General features: G+C 50.7%; 1 protein-coding gene across 2 annotated transcripts in view; it reads left to right on the forward strand.

Annotated features, from left to right (window-relative positions):
- Window positions 1-16,439, forward strand: part of Lmna (lamin A/C) — a 28,186-nt gene that overhangs the window by 5,509 nt on the left and 6,238 nt on the right. The window contains exons 2-4 of one of the 2 annotated variants that reach the window (XM_027393130.2): window positions 1,417-1,486; window positions 2,643-3,054; window positions 15,671-15,827. In XM_027393130.2, coding sequence (XP_027248931.1) covers window positions 1,417-1,486; window positions 2,643-3,054; window positions 15,671-15,827 — 639 coding nt within the window. Of the gene's footprint in view, window positions 1-1,416; window positions 1,487-2,642; window positions 3,055-15,670; window positions 15,828-16,439 lie in introns of those variants that run through there. The other variant, XM_027393129.2, reaches the window with a different exon arrangement.

Here is a 16,439-nt window from a genome sequence, read left to right on the forward strand (position 1 = left end):
GTTTTGATCCTCCCCACCCTTCTCTGCAGTGGGAGGCTCCCTTGACACCAAGCAAGGTAACACTTCTGCCCTGTGGCATGGTTTGGAGAACTCCACACCCTGGGAGCACAGTATACAGGTCTTTGATGGCTATTTTGCTCACGTGACTGTTGAGGGCTAGGGGAGGCAGGTGCAGAACTCATATCACATCAGAGAAACAGGATTCAGAGAGGTGACCTTCCATCACACCTGGCCTCCCACTCTTTCCTGAGGCTTCTGGCACTGACGGCTCTGTGCTTTCACAGAGGAAGAGCAAACTCAAGTCTTTGGGACACAGAATTAGGATGGGACACTGGGGACAAAGACGCACTCTGAAGTTCAGATCTAGGATTGAGGCCATCTTGATTATAGTGGTGACACAGATGCTTTGGTAAGAGCTCAGAGTACAGTTTGGGGTGAAAGCCTTCTTCTATACCTTTTCCGAAAAATGGAGACTGGTAGGATAAGAAGGGTTAAGTGTGGTTTTGTTACTGAAGCCAAGAAGGGAAGCCAGGCCAGGGAGGGGAGGGACGGGGTAGGAAGGGTTGAGGGAGTGGGAACAGCATGAGTCCCAGCCCTCACGTTTCACTGGATCACCCACTTGCCTCTGCTTCTAGTTTAGGAAATAGGAGTGGGAGAAGCAGAAGAAACTTTTTTTGCTGCTGTTTTGTCTGGGAAGTTGAGTGGCAGTGCCACACCCTGAGGGAGAGACTTCAGGGAAAGGAAGACACGTCCTAACTCCCCTCACCAAGGTGCATCCTGGGCCCTCACCACACTGCCAAGTCAACCTCACAGAAATCAGAACTCTCCCAGAGCCAGGCAGTGGTGGTGCATGTCTTTAATCACTCAGGAGGCAGAGGCAGGTGAATCTCTGAGTTCAAGGCCAGCCTGGTTTACAGAGCAAGTTCCAGGACAGCCAGGGCTACACAGAGAACTCCTGTCTCTGAAAACCAAAACCAACCAAACAAACAAATAAATAGAAAGAAAAGAAGTCTCCCAAAATCCCAACTTGAGCTCATGGCCCAGAACCTGCCCAGCCCTGGTATTCTGGAACTCCAGGAACTGGAAGCCTAATCAATGTCCCCAGTGCCTCCCCATAGAATAAACAGGGGAGGCACCATTGCAGAGGAGGGTGTCAGAGCTAGTGCAATGCAGGGTTATAGGAGAGGACTAGGTAGCTGATCAGAGGAGTCTTTGAAGGAGGCTGAAGAACCTGGGTAACTATTTGGGGAGATGGTCTAGCCTGGGCCCTCCTATAACTGGCTAGAGGGGCCTGTGTGCTGTGGCTGAGGAGGGGTAGCTTTGCTGTTCTTGCTTCCACTGCTGTCTTTTGGAATGGAACCAGGATGGATACCCTGCGGTAACTAACCCTGCTCCCCACCCCGTTCCTCTTTGCAGGCCCTTCTTGCAGCCACAAAAATCTGGAACCTGGTGTCCTGGCCATGTGACGAATGCACGTACAGCTCTGGTATCTGTTTTAAATTATCCATTAAAATAAGTACAGTCCTGGAAAAAAAAATAAGTACAGTCTTGGAATTGGTTGGGTGGGGTAAGCTGTAAAAAGGGGCTGGAGGGATTTCACCAGCCTCTTTTTCCAACTGTCTGGTTGGAAGGAAAGGGGCAGGGGATGGGAGGGGCCAGCTCCTGGCTTCTATTCTTGGCCTTCTCTGGGGGACTGAGGCTTATTGCTTAGATCCAAAACCCGATGCTTTGTTTTAAAGTCAGAAATATAGGGGAAGTACATAGGTAAAAAGGTTCTTGATCTTTGTCCCAAACTTGAGGGCATAAAGTAATTCCTCAGCCACCTAAAAATCCAGACGTTTCCGGGGCGGTAGTGGCACACGTCTTTAATCTCAGCACTCGGAAGGCAGAGGCAGGTGGATTTCTGGGAGTTTGAGGCCAGCCTGGTCTGCAGAGTGAGTTCCAGAGAAACCCTGTCTCAAAAAAAAAAAAAAAATACTTCGCCCTCCCTCTCCTGCCTGGCATCCTGAAATGCAGCCCTGAATGGGCCGCCCCTGTGCGTGGGGAGAGGTGACTCACTATTACTATTGGGTGAGGGGAGCAGTGGTGGGAGAGGGGTGAGTCACTGATGGGCACCAGCCTCAGTCCTACCCCCCCAATTTCCTGGCTCTATGGCAATGCCTGGCTCTCCCTTGCTGTGCACCAACTTCCCCTGGTCCCTCACCACTACCCTTTGCCCACCCACTCTCATTCCTTGGCTCTGCCCTTTACCCCAGAAGGCCAAAGGCAAGCTTGGAGCTGAAAGAGTTGAGTAGGCAGGAACCCATTCTGTGAAGCCCCAGGCCAGAAAGGGGTGTTGGGAAGAGGGTGAGGCTTGGCAGTCCTGGCCCCTGCTCACCATACCTGGCCCCGCCCCTTTGGGTCTGGGATGGTTCCTTTAAGAACACTGGATCCACCCCCTGTAGAGGAGGGCCTATTAGAGCCTTTGCCCGGCTGTCAGTGACTCAGTGTTCGCGGGAACGCAGCCTCAGCTTCGACACCAGCCAACCCAGATCCCGAGGTGCGCCAGCGCCCAGCCCAGATCTCCACGCCTGCCAGGAGCGAGCTTAGAGCCACTCGCCGGCTCGCTGTGCCCCTGAGCAGCCTCTGTCCTTCTGTCCAAGTCCCGCGCCCTTCTTGGGACCCCTGCCCAGCGGGCAGCACTGCCACCCTGCCGGCCATGGAGACCCCGTCCCAGCGGCGCGCCACCCGCAGTGGGGCGCAGGCCAGCTCTACTCCGCTGTCGCCCACTCGGATCACCCGACTTCAGGAGAAGGAGGACCTGCAGGAGCTCAATGACCGTCTGGCGGTGTACATTGATCGTGTGCGCTCCCTGGAGACGGAGAACGCAGGGCTGCGCCTTCGCATCACAGAGTCTGAAGAGGTGGTCAGCCGAGAGGTGTCCGGCATCAAGGCGGCCTACGAGGCCGAGCTGGGGGATGCCCGCAAGACCCTCGACTCCGTGGCCAAGGAGCGCGCCCGCCTGCAGCTGGAGCTGAGCAAAGTGCGTGAGGAGTTCAAGGAGCTGAAGGCTCGGTGAGTGAGGCCAGGCCGGCACCAGAGAGGCAGCAGTCACCGGTAACTGGCCATCTAGTCCCCTCCCTCTCCGGAACTGCCTCCCGCGGGTGACTGGCAGTGCCAAGGGGAATAGTCAAGACAGGACACAGAAGGGAGGCGTCTCTGTGAGAGAGTGGGGGATATAAAGAGTGGTGGGGGCATTGGGGCCAAGTAGGGTTGGAAACAGGGCCTCATTCTGTCAAGGTGGGATTTTACAGCCATATGGAGTCTGGGGGATGGGCTAGAGCAAAGCAGAACTGGCTCTACCAGGTCTTGGAACTCCAGACACCCGGGACACATCCGAATGGGTGAAAGGGTTTTATTAGAACTTTCTTGGCAGGTTTGGCACTATGCCAATTTTGCCCAACGTGGCTCTGAACACATGGTGTCCACTAAAACATAGCTCCCACACTGACATTTGTCCAGTGGTACTTAGAGGGGTCAACAAGGCAGCATAGTCTCCCCTTCCCACAAGGCTGTGCTAGCATGGCCTTCTTGTTCTTTCCAGGAGCTGGGAATGTCTGCGGCTTTCCCTAGACTCTCAGACCCACCAGAAGCACACCAGGAGATCTGCTCCCCCGCAGATCCCACAGCCCTTGGCCTGCCTGGCCCAGGAATGCAAGGGAGGGTGGGGAGGGAGACTGGGCACAGAGGCTAATGGCTCAGGAAATATTGTTATGCCTGGGTTACACACCCTACTCCAGGCCCTCTCTGCTTGGTGACTTCAGGGTTTGGAAGCTCTGTCCTTTCCTCCCTTAGCCAGTGAGCCACTTTCATTTTCTTGGCCAAGCCAGACTTTACTCTGGCCCATCCTCTCAGCTGCTGATGTCTTGATCTCTCCTTATTAAACTGCTGGAATACAATGACATTTTTGAAATCCAGCCGTTAGGGAGCTTCAGGCCACTCCCGCCTCACCCATCCCTGCCCCACCCTACCCCACCCTACTTGACTCCACCTTCTTTCTAAAAAGGCCTTCCAAAGTCTGGGAAGTTTAGGCCCAGGTTCTTCCTCCCAGACTCCCATTTGGTTCTGTGCTCCTTGGTCCTTTCTTCTGTTGTAGACCCAAGCCAAAGAACATTGAAAGTGCTTGTAGATACCTTAGGGGCTTGGAAGCTTTGACCTCTCCTCCTCTTTTTCTTTTTTCCTTTTGCCCAGACTCTTCTCCCCAAACTCTCGGTGTCATCTGTGGTTGATCATAGTAGATCCCAGTCCTAGGTGATGAGTATGGTAAACCTATCTCTTCCTCAAGTGCAAACGAGTTGTGTGAACAGATGGGTCCAACCTTTCTTTCTGCTAAAAGGAATTACCTGCCTTTTTCCCCGTCAGGGATATGAACAACTTATTGAGAAATGTATGAGGCAGGTTAGAGGAGTCCCAGTGAGTGAACTAGTTAGTGGTCTAAACTAGTTAAATTGGCCACCAAAGTTCATGCGGAACCCTGTGAAGAACTTGTGTAGCAGATTTGGGGACAGCATTGATCGGAAGCAGGGCCGGTGGACTCTATAGCTTCTTGTTCATCTAGTCATGCCACCCTGACTCTTCTGCCTCCCAGTGCAGCTGTCCAGGCCTGGAACACCAGGTGGTGTGTGCACATGTGGGGTAGCGACAGGGTGATGTGTGGACTTGTTATATTTAGCCACCTGCCTCTGTTCTCTACTGATCCTAACTGAGGAGGCAGGGCTTCCGGGAAGGCTGGTGGGTGTACACACCTGGGTCCAGGCTGGTGGGACAGAGTGGAGGCGAAGGAAACTGAGATGGGGTGTCTGTCCTTCTTTGTCTGTAGTGGGAAGACAAGTGGCTGCCGCTTCTTGTTGTGGCTATTGAGCTCAGGCTGAGGTAGAAAAATAGCCTGAATGAAGTTTGTGGGGGAAGAGAGGAATTGTCCAAGCCTTCCCATCAGGACTGGGAAAGGTGACTAGTTTAATGTTTAATTAGAGCTCAGAGTTCAGGGTCAGACTTGAAGTTAGACACAGCTGTCTGGAGACCCTGTGACAATCTTTGGCACAACTAACCCTACTACTTGGGTCTCTCAACCACAACCACAATCCCCTTCTTTTCCATCTGGATTATAAATTGGGGGGGGGAAGAAAACAGTGCTCTCCTTCCCTCTTCTTCCCTCTTCTCAAGAGGTTTAGACACCTAAGTTAGGAGAAGGGGACAGTTGGAAGAATGGGGAACGCTCACCAGTTCTAGGCATAGAGTTGGATAGGCCTTACTCCAGGCAGGACAGCTTCATGGATGAGTCAGATGAGGCCCCTCCCATCCTCTTTACAAGAGACAGCAGGAGACGGATGTAGACCACATATGTCTCTAAAAGGAAGGATAGGGGCCTGGATGTCTGCATCTTCTGTCTTCTCCCCACAGCATCCTGGGGTCCCTTCCCTGCCTGCCTCTTTAGGATTATTTAAGTGTATGTGCCACAGTGTGCATGGCAGAGCACAACTTGGGGAATATGGTTCTCTCCTTCTACTTAATGTGGGGTTTGGGGAACCTAACTCAGGTCCTCAGGCTTGACATTAAGCACTCTTACCTGAGGCAGCAGGATCACTGTAAGTTTAGGTTAGGCTAGCCTAGTTTACAAGGTTAGTCAGGGCTATATAGTGATACCCTGTCTCAAACAAAAGAAAGGAAGCAGCCTGTTACTATAGTTACTCCCTACTTACTGCTCCCTTGCCGAGTGCTCAGTGCTCCTTTCTTGCTTCTTTGTGAGGAATGACACAAATGGAGGTCAGAGGACAATGTATAGGAGCTGGGTCTCTCCTTCCACTATACAAGCCCCAGGGGTGGAAATGAGGTTGTCAGGCAAGTGCTTTTACTCACTGAGTCATCTTGCCAGCCATCAATAAACTATTCTTTTATTTTTCTTCAGATTTTTAAAATTTTTTATGTGTATGAGTATTTTGCCTGCATACTATTTGCATGCCTGATGCCTGTGAAGGTCAGAAGAGGCATCAGATTCTCCGAAACTGGAGTTACAGATGATTGTGAGCTACCACGTGGGTGCCGGAAACTGAACCTGACTCTTCTGTAAGAACAAGTGCTCTTAAGCATGGAGCCAACTACACACACACACACACACACACACACACACACACACACACACACACACCACTCTTTTGTTTGTTTAATTTTTTTGAGACAGGGACTCATTTTGTAGCCCTTGCTGGCTTGGAACCAGATATGTAGAACAGGCTGGCTTCAAACTACAAAAATCTGCCTGTCTCTATCTCTGGGGTGGTGGGGTGACATGGGTTACCATGCCAGGACATTCCTCACACACTTTGAAGAGTAGATAATTGGTACTAGAGAGATGGTTCATCAGTTAAGAGCACTTTAGAAGACTCAGTTCTCAGCACTCACGGGTAACTTACAACTGCCTGTGACTCCAGCTACAGAGGATCTGATACCTTCTTCTGGTTTCCACAGGTCTGTGGGCAACCACACAATACATCGTAATCACTACACACACAACCACATACAAATATACAACCTCTCTTTCTCTCTCTCTTGTGAGTACACATGTTCATACAGACACACACATTTAGAATTTTTTTATTAAAAAAAAAGACTGGTAGAATCTGGAGCCACGGTTCTGAACAGGCACTGTACATATGAAATTAGAATAGCAAAAGGGCTAGGGTGTGGTTCTGTGGCACAGTGCCTACCTAGCATACCCAGCCCTGTGTTCCATCCCTACACCACACACACACACACACTAGTATATTGGGTTGTAGCTAAGGCTCAGTGGTAGAGCGATTGTCTAACATGCTTGGGGCCCTATGTTTGGTCTCTAATGCTGGTCAGGTGTGGTAGCATAAACTTGTAATTCCCTGAGCTTGAGAGGCTGAGGCGGGAGAAGTATTGTGAATTCAAGGCTTGTCTGGGTTATACAGAGCCCCAGAGTGTGATTGGAGTGTTCCTTCCATAAGAAACTATTGGAGTTAGTCTGGGTCAGACAATTCCAGACCCACAACCCAGAAACCCCTCTTTCCCCCCATAAGGCCTTCATGCTAGATGCCCCCTGGATTGGTAGGCTTCTGTGATCCCAGTGCAGAGAAGCAGAGAGATGCAGGCTTAAGTCTGTGGAGGCTGTAGTCACAAGAACAATGGCAGAGGTTTGTCCCATACCCCGAGGGGTGAAAGGTCAGGATGTGAGTGTCTGACGTCTGGTGGCTACTCTATTAAACCTTCTCTAGCATGAAAGACGGGTTGGACATCTAACAGGCTCACTTCTACTGCCTAGACACCCTGCTCTGAGGTGTCAGACTTGGCTACCTGGATTGGAAGAAGGCTGTGCCCTTTGGCAGAACTGTTACACTGATAGAGAGAGGTGTCTTTGAGGATACATGGGCCCTAGGTGCCCCCTGTCCACATTCCAATTACAAGGAAAGAAGAGGTGCAGCTAAACCTGGGGACTGGAAAGTGCTTAAGGAGGCCAAGGGAAACAGAAAAGCCATTCCTCACTAGGGTCCCTATTGCCTTCCCCTATCTCAAGAGGTCAGTGACACTCCTGCTTGTAACTCAGTAGCTCATTGTCAAGGCTGAAGCCAGGGACAGCTGGGAGGACAACTGGGAGTAGATGCCTTTACCTACAGCTGTGCTCTCTCTTCTCCTTACACCCTTTTCCTCCCGGTCCTGTCCAGCTCTAACAGCTGTAGCAGTTAAACATGAGGCTGTCTGGAGGCCCCGACACTAGGCAGAGTCCCTTTTATGCTCTCCTTGGTCCCAGTAATGTCCTGAAGGTGACACGGGCCAAGCACTAGCATACATGGAGACACTGGAGAAGTGTAGGATCTACTAGCTCTCAGTAAGAAGACAGTGTGAGGCCACAGTTAAAACAGCTGAGCCCCCCCCCAAAAAACAACAACAACAACAACAACAACAAAAATGAAAACAGCTGAGGCCCTCAGTAGCAGTGATTCTAGGAGGTTCACCTTTGTCTCTAAATTGCTATGTGACCTTGAATTAAATCAACTCCCCTGTGTTTCCCTAACAATAAAAGTAGAGCCATCGTGGCCCACGCCTTTAATCCCAGCACTTGGGAGACAGAGGCAGGTGGATCTCTGTGAGTTTGAAATCAGTCTGGTCTACAGAGTTAGTGCCAGGACAGCCTCCAAAGCCACAGAGAAACCGGTCTTGAAAAACCAAAAAAAAAAAAAAAAAAAAGAAAGAAAGAAAAAAAAAAAAGGAAATTAGAACATATCTCCAGACATTCTTTGGGTTTCAAAGTGACCCAAAATGACCCATAAAGTGAGTAAAGGTCCTCTAAATACCACATGAGAAGTAATAAAACCAAGCACAATCAATTGGAGTATAGTTAATAGTCAGTGCAGTTTTTTTATAGAACTATTTCCCACAGTGGTGGGATTAAAACCACAAGTCTCCTTCCTGTCTCTCAAAGAGAGCTTGTTACAAATGGTTAATTATTGTGACATTACTGTCTTGGCATAGGCTTTGTTTCCACTGCTGTTGGGAAAATAAAGTTCATTTCAGTGTGTCTACTACCTTCAGGACAATAGAAAGGGCCCTATCACATACAGGACAGAGTCTGCCCCTGGCATTGACTGGCCATTCGGGGGACTGGAAGGGAGGCTCCTGGGAAAGACAGGACTGACCTCTTCTGCTGCAGGGTCAGATATCACATGCTAGCAGCCAGTGGGTGGTGCACAGTGACCTGACCTGCTCACCTGCGACTCCGGATTAGTGTCTCCAGCCTGAAGCTGGGTTACGAGTAGGCCTCGGCTCTTACAAATCCCATAAGAAAAGGGACAGTATTTGGGAGTGTGGGGGCTGTCCAGTTATAGGAGAGGAAGTCAGAATCTTGCCTGCTGAAGCCAGGAATAATGCTGGCTGGGATCCTGGGTTCAGATTGGGAGCTGAGTCATGGTGGAGTGCAGGGTTCGGAGTGGAAGGGAGCCCCAGAGTTTGTCCAGCCTGTAAAGAAACTGCTGAGGTGGGCTTTGCTTGAATTAGACCAAGCCACAGCAAGAACAATGTATGAATTTGGTGGCCTAAAGAATCTCTTTAGGGCCAGCTCAGAAAGCTAGAAGCCCTTTTTTCAGGGGCCTTTTGGATATATAGTAGACCATGGCGAGGAGGTTGGGGAAATGGAAAGAAAGACGCCCTTTTCTCCCTGAAGAAGCTCTGGCAACTTCTGCCAGCTGGGCAAGTGTGCTGCATCTTTCCAGGTTCAGCTGGAATTTGGGGAAACCTGATGTCCTAGGCTTTCCTCTACTTCCTTTCCTGACCTGGGGTGTGGCTCAGACTCTCTTCCTGGGACAGTCAAGGTTAATAAGTGTGTGCTACCAGATGGAGGGTTACTAAGTCCCAAGAAGTTACTGCTGAGTAAGGTTTTATGAGGAATCCCTCGGGTCCCCCATCCTTCCTCCCCTCAGGGCATTCTATCTTCTTAGGCCACCCCTCCTTTCCTTTCTGCTCTCTTTCTTTTGTCTGCCCCCACCCTAACATTTTGTGACAATACAAGCTCAACTTCTGGAATTATAAGCTAAAAAGATGAAAAGTGAAGTTTGGCAGGGTACTAAAAGGAAGGGCGTAGTTTGTAAAGGAGCTGGTTGCTGGATGTCTAGGACCCCTGTGCTCTGGACTCTGGCTCCAGGCTTCTCTTTTGTACAATGCCACGTTGATACTCCCAGCAGCTGTGACTCAGGCCTGGCCCCTTGCCAGGCCCATTGCCTCTGCTGGAGTGGTGTCTGGACATGTCAACAGGCCTCCTATCTTGCTCTGGGCACCAGAACCCTACCAGACTCTCCCTCCTTCTGGAGTTAAGACTTGCTTTGTCTTTGGCGAGAGCAACTGAGATTCTGGCTGCTCTGGAAGTGGATCTGAGAGGCCTCAGAACCCAGGCCTGTGTAGCAGTCCAAGAAGAATGAAGAAGCTGAGCTTTGCCAGCTGTGGACACATGTGCCTGCACAGGGAGGCGGGGCCATGCTCTGATGTTTACTGTGTGCCTTTTTCTTTCTTTCTTCTTCTTCTTCTTCTTTTTTTTTTTTTGAGACAGGGTTACTCTGTGTAGCCCTGGGTATCCTAGAACTCCCTCTACAGACCAGGCTAGCCTCAAACTCACAGAGATCTGCCCTCCTACCCATGCCTCCCAAGAGCTGGGACTAAAGGCATTTGAAGGTGATGTTTGAAGGAAACAGATTGCACCTTCTGAACTGCCTGTATTCTGTTACTCTCTGGAGCCCACTTGTGTGTCCTAACATCTCCTTTCCTTTCTCTTCTCTTTCCTTCCAGTAATCCTCCTGCCTCACCACCCCCAAACCCTCTCTTCCCTTCTCTTTTTGTGTTAGGAATTGAACCCAGGAAACTACACCCCAGCCCCATGTGGTTTTCTTTGCTAGCCCCTGTCGTGAATGTCCCTGGTGGGTAGATTTTTAGTGTCTAGACCTGGCCCTCTCTAGGCTTTGAAGTCTAAGTCTGTAGCACAGAAATCAGTTCAAAGGTCAGTCTAGAGTCCCTGAGCACCTGAGCTCTAAGGTATCAAGGGACATAGAAAAAGCAAAAGAGCCCACAGGTAAAACCTGGGCTGAGGTGGAGCTCAGTGGAGGTGTGGAGGATGGGTGGGGCAGCTTAGATACAGAGCCCGTTCTCTACTTAATAAGTAGTGCGTGCATCGTTCATGTCTACATAATTAAGATAAAGGAAACTGTGTTGCTAATGAAAAAAAAAAATAGGGCCTGGGAATGTATCTTGCAAGAACTTAAGGGTTTGGGTTTGATCCACAGCACCCCATAAACACGTCATCCCAGCACTTGGTAGGTGGATGCAGGAGGATCAGGAGTTTAAGGTCATCTTTGGCTACTTAGCAAATTTGAGGCAGCTTAGGAACTTGAGACCCTGTCATGAATAAAAATAAATAGTAAATAAATCAGTAAGGGTCTAGGTCGCGCTGGGGGCTTGGGCAGGGTAGGGCCAGAAGTTAGCAAGGTAGGGGTTGCAGTCCAGGAGGGTCTGGGAGCCGCACCTCAGGACCCTGCCCAGCCACAGGGGTCGCCGGAACTTTCCGGAACTCCCAGGGGCGCGAGGCCTCGCTGGCTCCCTCTGGTCCAGCTATGGGGAACGCCGCTCTTGCTGGTCCAGTTATGGGGAACGCTGAGGGCCGGTGAGGCTGGCTGCGGGCGGGGCGGACAGGGCGAAGGCCGGTCTGTCATCCCCTCCTGCTCCTTATTTTTAGCCCAGTGTAGAGTCTGCGCGGCTGGTCCCTCCCCCAGGACAGGGAGGAAATGCAGGCCACTCCCTCTGGGTTTAGGCTGTTGCTCCGGGCAACCAGGCCAAACAGACCGCGCGGCTTCCATATCTGGCGTCTGAGGTGGCTGAGGAGGATGACTCAGTGGGCGGGTCAGCGCCTGGCCCCATGCCCATCCAGCGCCGCTGCCACTGCTGTCTTTCTTCCCCAAAGCAGCCAGGGGACCCCAACCCTATTCTCCCCACCCCACCCCACCCACCCACCCATCCCCCACCCCACCCCGTCGGCTTCTCACCTTGTTCTTGACTGCTCTGCTCCCCTCCCCCAAGCCCCTCTTGGAGCCAGGATTGCCCATTGGGATGAGTTAAACCGGATACCCAGCCCTTCTTGTCCAGGGCCCCAGAGGCAGCGGGGATGCAACCACTCCTTTGCTCAGGCCGAGCGCTCTCATGGCACAGGCCTGGAACAGGACACAGACAGGCAGTCTCTCTGCCCCTGAGACCACTAGATGATTTCCAGGCCCCTGCCCTGGTATTGTGAGTCTGAACGTGAGTCACCCGAGGAGCCCAGGTTCCTACCCCTTTCCAGCTCCCCTGTCGGCCCCACCCAGTCCTCCATACCAGTCCAGCACAAATCCAGCTTTCCCACTACCACGCCCAGTGGGCTGGAGCTGGACCACACCTCTGAGGCCTAGTCCTGTCCTGGTGTCTTCAAGGCCTGCCAAGGAAGGCTGAGGCCCTTCTCTCTAGGAAGGAAGTTGTGTTTGGTAGAGGACAGTCATGTAACTCAAAATTATTTTCCTCTATCTTGTTAATCTATTTTAAATAATAGCAAATAATTCTGTTATAGCATTGTTTAAACATGTAAATTATGTTGCTATCTATAAAGTATGCTTTTTTTTTTTTTTTTTTTTTGAGACAAGGTTTCTTTGTGTAGCCCTGGCTGTTCTGGAACTAACTTGTGCTCTGTAGACCAGGCTGAGCTCCTGCCTGCCTCTGCTTCCAAGTGCTGGTATTAAAGGTGTGCACCACCATACAGTCCTGGCTGACCTGGATCTATGTGTACCAGACTGGCCTTGAACTCACTGAGATCCTGTCCTCTGCTTCCCATGTACACTACCTTGCCAGACTTAAAACATGGTTTTAAAAGGGAAAAAATGGATTAAAAGGGAGAGAGATTAGCTGGGCCATGAAAGTGCATGAATTCCAGCCTTTGAAAGCAGAGGCAGACAGATCTCTGAGTTTGAGGCCAGCCTTGTCTATGGACTGAGCTCAGGACAGCCAGGGCTACATAGAGAAAAAACCCTGTCTCAAAAAACCAAAAAGGAAAAAGATTAGAGAAGAGGGAAAAGAGTATGGTTTTGGTCCCTTCCTCCATACATTTCTTAGGCTGTGCTTGTGGTTCTCTGTCTACTGAGTCATGAGCCCATGGGTGATAGTGGCTTGCTTCTTCCCCCTAGATGGGGCTCCCCATGCCTGACGAAGAAAACCACAAAAGCTCTTCCCTGATTCCATCTGCTTGAGGTTTCCCTCAGCTATAGGGTGTGTCTTAGTCCTTTAATGGAGTCTCCAGTGGAAGAAAAGGGAAGCAGTTCCCTGGTTTCATGAAAGCATATGCTGAATTGGTACAGAGAGGAACCCAAACCCTGCTTTCCACAGGGCCCTGGCTGGAGCTCTTGCTGTCTTCCTTTTCTGTAATCACATTGATAATAGCGCCTGTCTCCAAGGGCAGCTATAAAGATTAGCTGAGTTAATACTGTCATGGTTACAGCAGTGCCCGGTATATATAGTAAGTTCATTAGAAGTATTTGCTGTTGCAGTCATGTGCTACACAACAGTGTTTCTGTCAGTGGTGGCCCACATATGGTGAGGGTCCCATAAACTTCTATCATCTTGTGTGATGTTTGCATAGTGATGAAACTAATAACTCCTTGTTATATGACAACTCCATTGTTATATGACACATGGTTATGTTATCATAAAAACCCAACCCTGTGCATATCAGACCATACACTCCTGGAGGACAGGGCTGTTGCACCACGTCCCAGTACAGACAAGGACAAGGGGAACCCTGGGAACTCCCCCTCTAGTGTCCAAGGAGGCTGGACTAGGAAGTGTCCTTGAGGCATGTGCAGAAGGCATCCGGTCCCATCGGGGATGGATTTGTTGAACTCGATCTGCTTTCTTCTCTCTCCTCGCTTATTTCTCTCTCTACACCCGTGGCTTAGGAAGGCAGTGAGATAGAGGGGGAAAGAGTCTGAGATCAGCAAGAATCATGAGAACATTGCCCCTGCCGCTGTTTGCCACCCACCCACCTCTGCGCCTTGCTTTCTCATCTCTGAAAGGAGGGGATATCTGAGTCTCTCCACATCACTAGCAGCAGCCCAGCAGGTGGCCTTCAGGGTGGAGAGGCCCCTCTAGGAAGCCCCTGCCGGCCTTGGAGCTGGCCCAACGAGCTCCGATTCTCTGTCTGCAACTTGTTTCGCCTGTGCTTTTTCTTCATTTTCTTTCCTCCCCTGCAGCTGCCTCAGCTTCGGAAAAGTTCTGAAGTCATGGAAAGTTGGGGCTGTGCTTCTAGCCAGGGCTGGGCCGGATGGCAGCCAAAACCTGAGCTGGGTTTTGACTTTATTTTTAGCTTTTCGTGCTAAGATGGAGGAGGAGAAATAGTCTCTGGTTTTGGAAGGGCCTCTGCAGGAGAAAGACACTACTGCATTAAATAACTTGTTTTGCATTAAATAACTTGTTTTGCATCGTGGATGAAGCAAACACACTGCCTGGGAAGCAGCCTCCTCTGGGACTTCATACTCTTCCCTAACCCTCTGTCCCCCTTCCAGGCCAGTAGAGCCCAGGTGGAGGGCGTGACTCTTTGAAATGTCCTGAGTCCTCCCTCTGTAGCTTCCCTGGGTCTAGCCTTTTCTTTCCTGCTTCAGGGTGAATTGCTAGGCCTGTTATATTGCTTAGAGTTTTGTGGCAGGACAAAAAATGTTGGCAGGGCTGCTCTTCCTGGAGTGGGTCCCCCTCCCTCCTTTGCCCACCTCCTTTCTTTTTTAATCTTGGGGGATACATGACGACATGACACTGATGAGTGCTGGCTTAGTGGAGGTAGAGGTGGAGGCTGGAGGAGCCTTGGGTGTTGATCCTTCGCCTTTCACTTGGTTTGAAATTTGGTTTCTTGTTTGTTACTGCATAATCAGGGTGATTTGAGATGCAAGTTTCCAGAGAGGTTCTCTCAGCCTCCCATCTCACCATAGAAATGCTGGGGTTCCATCCAGGCTTTAGTGACTGGGGTTCCAAACAGTTCCTCATGCTTGCAGGGCAAGTGTATAACCCAGAGCCATCTCTTCAGCCCGGTGTTCCTTTTGTTGTGGTGGGCTCCTGCTGAGAACTGATGCTGCTGCAGATGGCTGCTAGCTAGGACCCTTGGGTTTTCTCTGCCACTTCTAGGATCTACTACGCCCAGCCTTCTTTGGGACTTGTGAAGGGATTATGTCTGGAGAGTTCTCAGGCTTTCCAGAGATTTTCAGGAAAATTTCAGGGCCTCTCTGCTTCTCTTGCTCACTAGCAGAAAGAATCTGGAATGTGGGGGAGGCAGAGGCAGAGTTGGGTGGTAGAATCTTGCTAAAGCTAGGGATAGGGTGTGGCTCCAGACTGGAAGCCCATGGATCTGAGATCCAAGGATTGATATCTGGAGTGAGACTCTGATGGAGGAGACTGGCCCCCTGTCTGCCCTCCAGGTTCAGGGGTCTTATAATAAAGTCCCAAGAAGAGACAGGTCTCACACTGTGCCTCCCCATCTTTGTCCCTAATCTCCTAGCCAGTTCTTTTTCCAAAGCCCCATATGAGCAAAAGGGATTAGACCAATATGAAACTCAAATTGAGAGGTGTTGGGACTTTGAGGTGTGTGTGTGGCCAAGACACTCCCAGTCTGTTTGCTCCTAGGGAGGGAAGCAAGCTGGGGAGCTGGGTGGAGTCTAGGGGAGGAAAAGGTTAAGGCCCTGTGTGGGAAGTGGGTGGGAGACAAAGGTGCCCTGTCTGTTTTAGAGGGAAGGGGAGGGGAAGAGGGCCAGGCATTTATATCATGGGATCTAGTTTTGCCCTTGGCCCCAGGCACGTTCCTGGGCCCTGAGTCATGGGAAGGGTAGAGAAGCAAGAAGGGGCTTTTGGGAAATCTTAGGGGAGGTAAGATCCCAGAAGCTTGTGGATGCAAACAAACCTAATGTAAGGATGCCCTCTTCTGACAGTTGGGAGGACCACAGAGGGGTCCTATCCTAGCAAAGTGTGCTCCTGAAACCAACTCCTCTCCTCTCCTCTCCTCTCTTCTCTTCTCTTCTCTTCTCTTCTCTTCTCTTCTCTTCTCTTCTCTTCTCTTCTCTTCTCTTCTCTTCCCTAGAAATACCAAGAAGGAGGGTGACTTGCTGGCTGCCCAGGCCCGGCTCAAGGATCTGGAGGCTCTCCTCAACTCCAAGGAAGCTGCACTGAGCACTGCTCTCAGTGAGAAGCGCACACTAGAGGGCGAGCTCCATGATCTTCGGGGGCAGGTAGCCAAGGTAAGTCACTGTCCAGGGCCCTCCCGTAACCCCAGTGACCCAACCTGTGAACGCATACTGACTCTTCTACCTCAGCCTGCCCTTGGGAGGTGTCTGGTCTGACCTGTCACTCAGTCCCCAGGCCATTCACCTGTCCAGCATCACTTAGCTGGTCTAGACCATAGCTCATCCTTCTTTGGCCACCAAGGCACAGAGCACAGTGAACTTAACACAATCCACAAACCAGTTCCATTTAACTGCACGATGTATTATGCATAGCTCCAGATCCCTCCTCTCCTGTCTCCTCCAGACAGCCTAACCTCTTCAGAGGAAAGCTGTCCACTGAGGCCATAACAGAGTACTGATGGCTAATTATACCTAGGTGTGGGTCAATACTGTGCTGTGTGTGCACAGTTATTTGTTACTTTCAAAGCACTCCTGACCCTCTGATTCCTGACCTTACACAATAGGGAGCAGGACTGAAGAAGCAATGACAGTTTCATGGTCTTGCCTGCTTAAACTGGGCCAGGCCTGGAGCCCATGACAAGCTAACTGCTCCTCAGCCGTGATTTCTTAGTGTTGTGGCTCTCATGAGTAGTTAGTGTGAGAATGTGGACATTCTTCCCCTAGTGG

Source organism: Cricetulus griseus (assembly GCF_003668045.3).
Source record: "Cricetulus griseus strain 17A/GY chromosome 1 unlocalized genomic scaffold, alternate assembly CriGri-PICRH-1.0 chr1_0, whole genome shotgun sequence".
Classification (NCBI taxonomy): domain Eukaryota; kingdom Metazoa; phylum Chordata; class Mammalia; order Rodentia; family Cricetidae; genus Cricetulus; species Cricetulus griseus.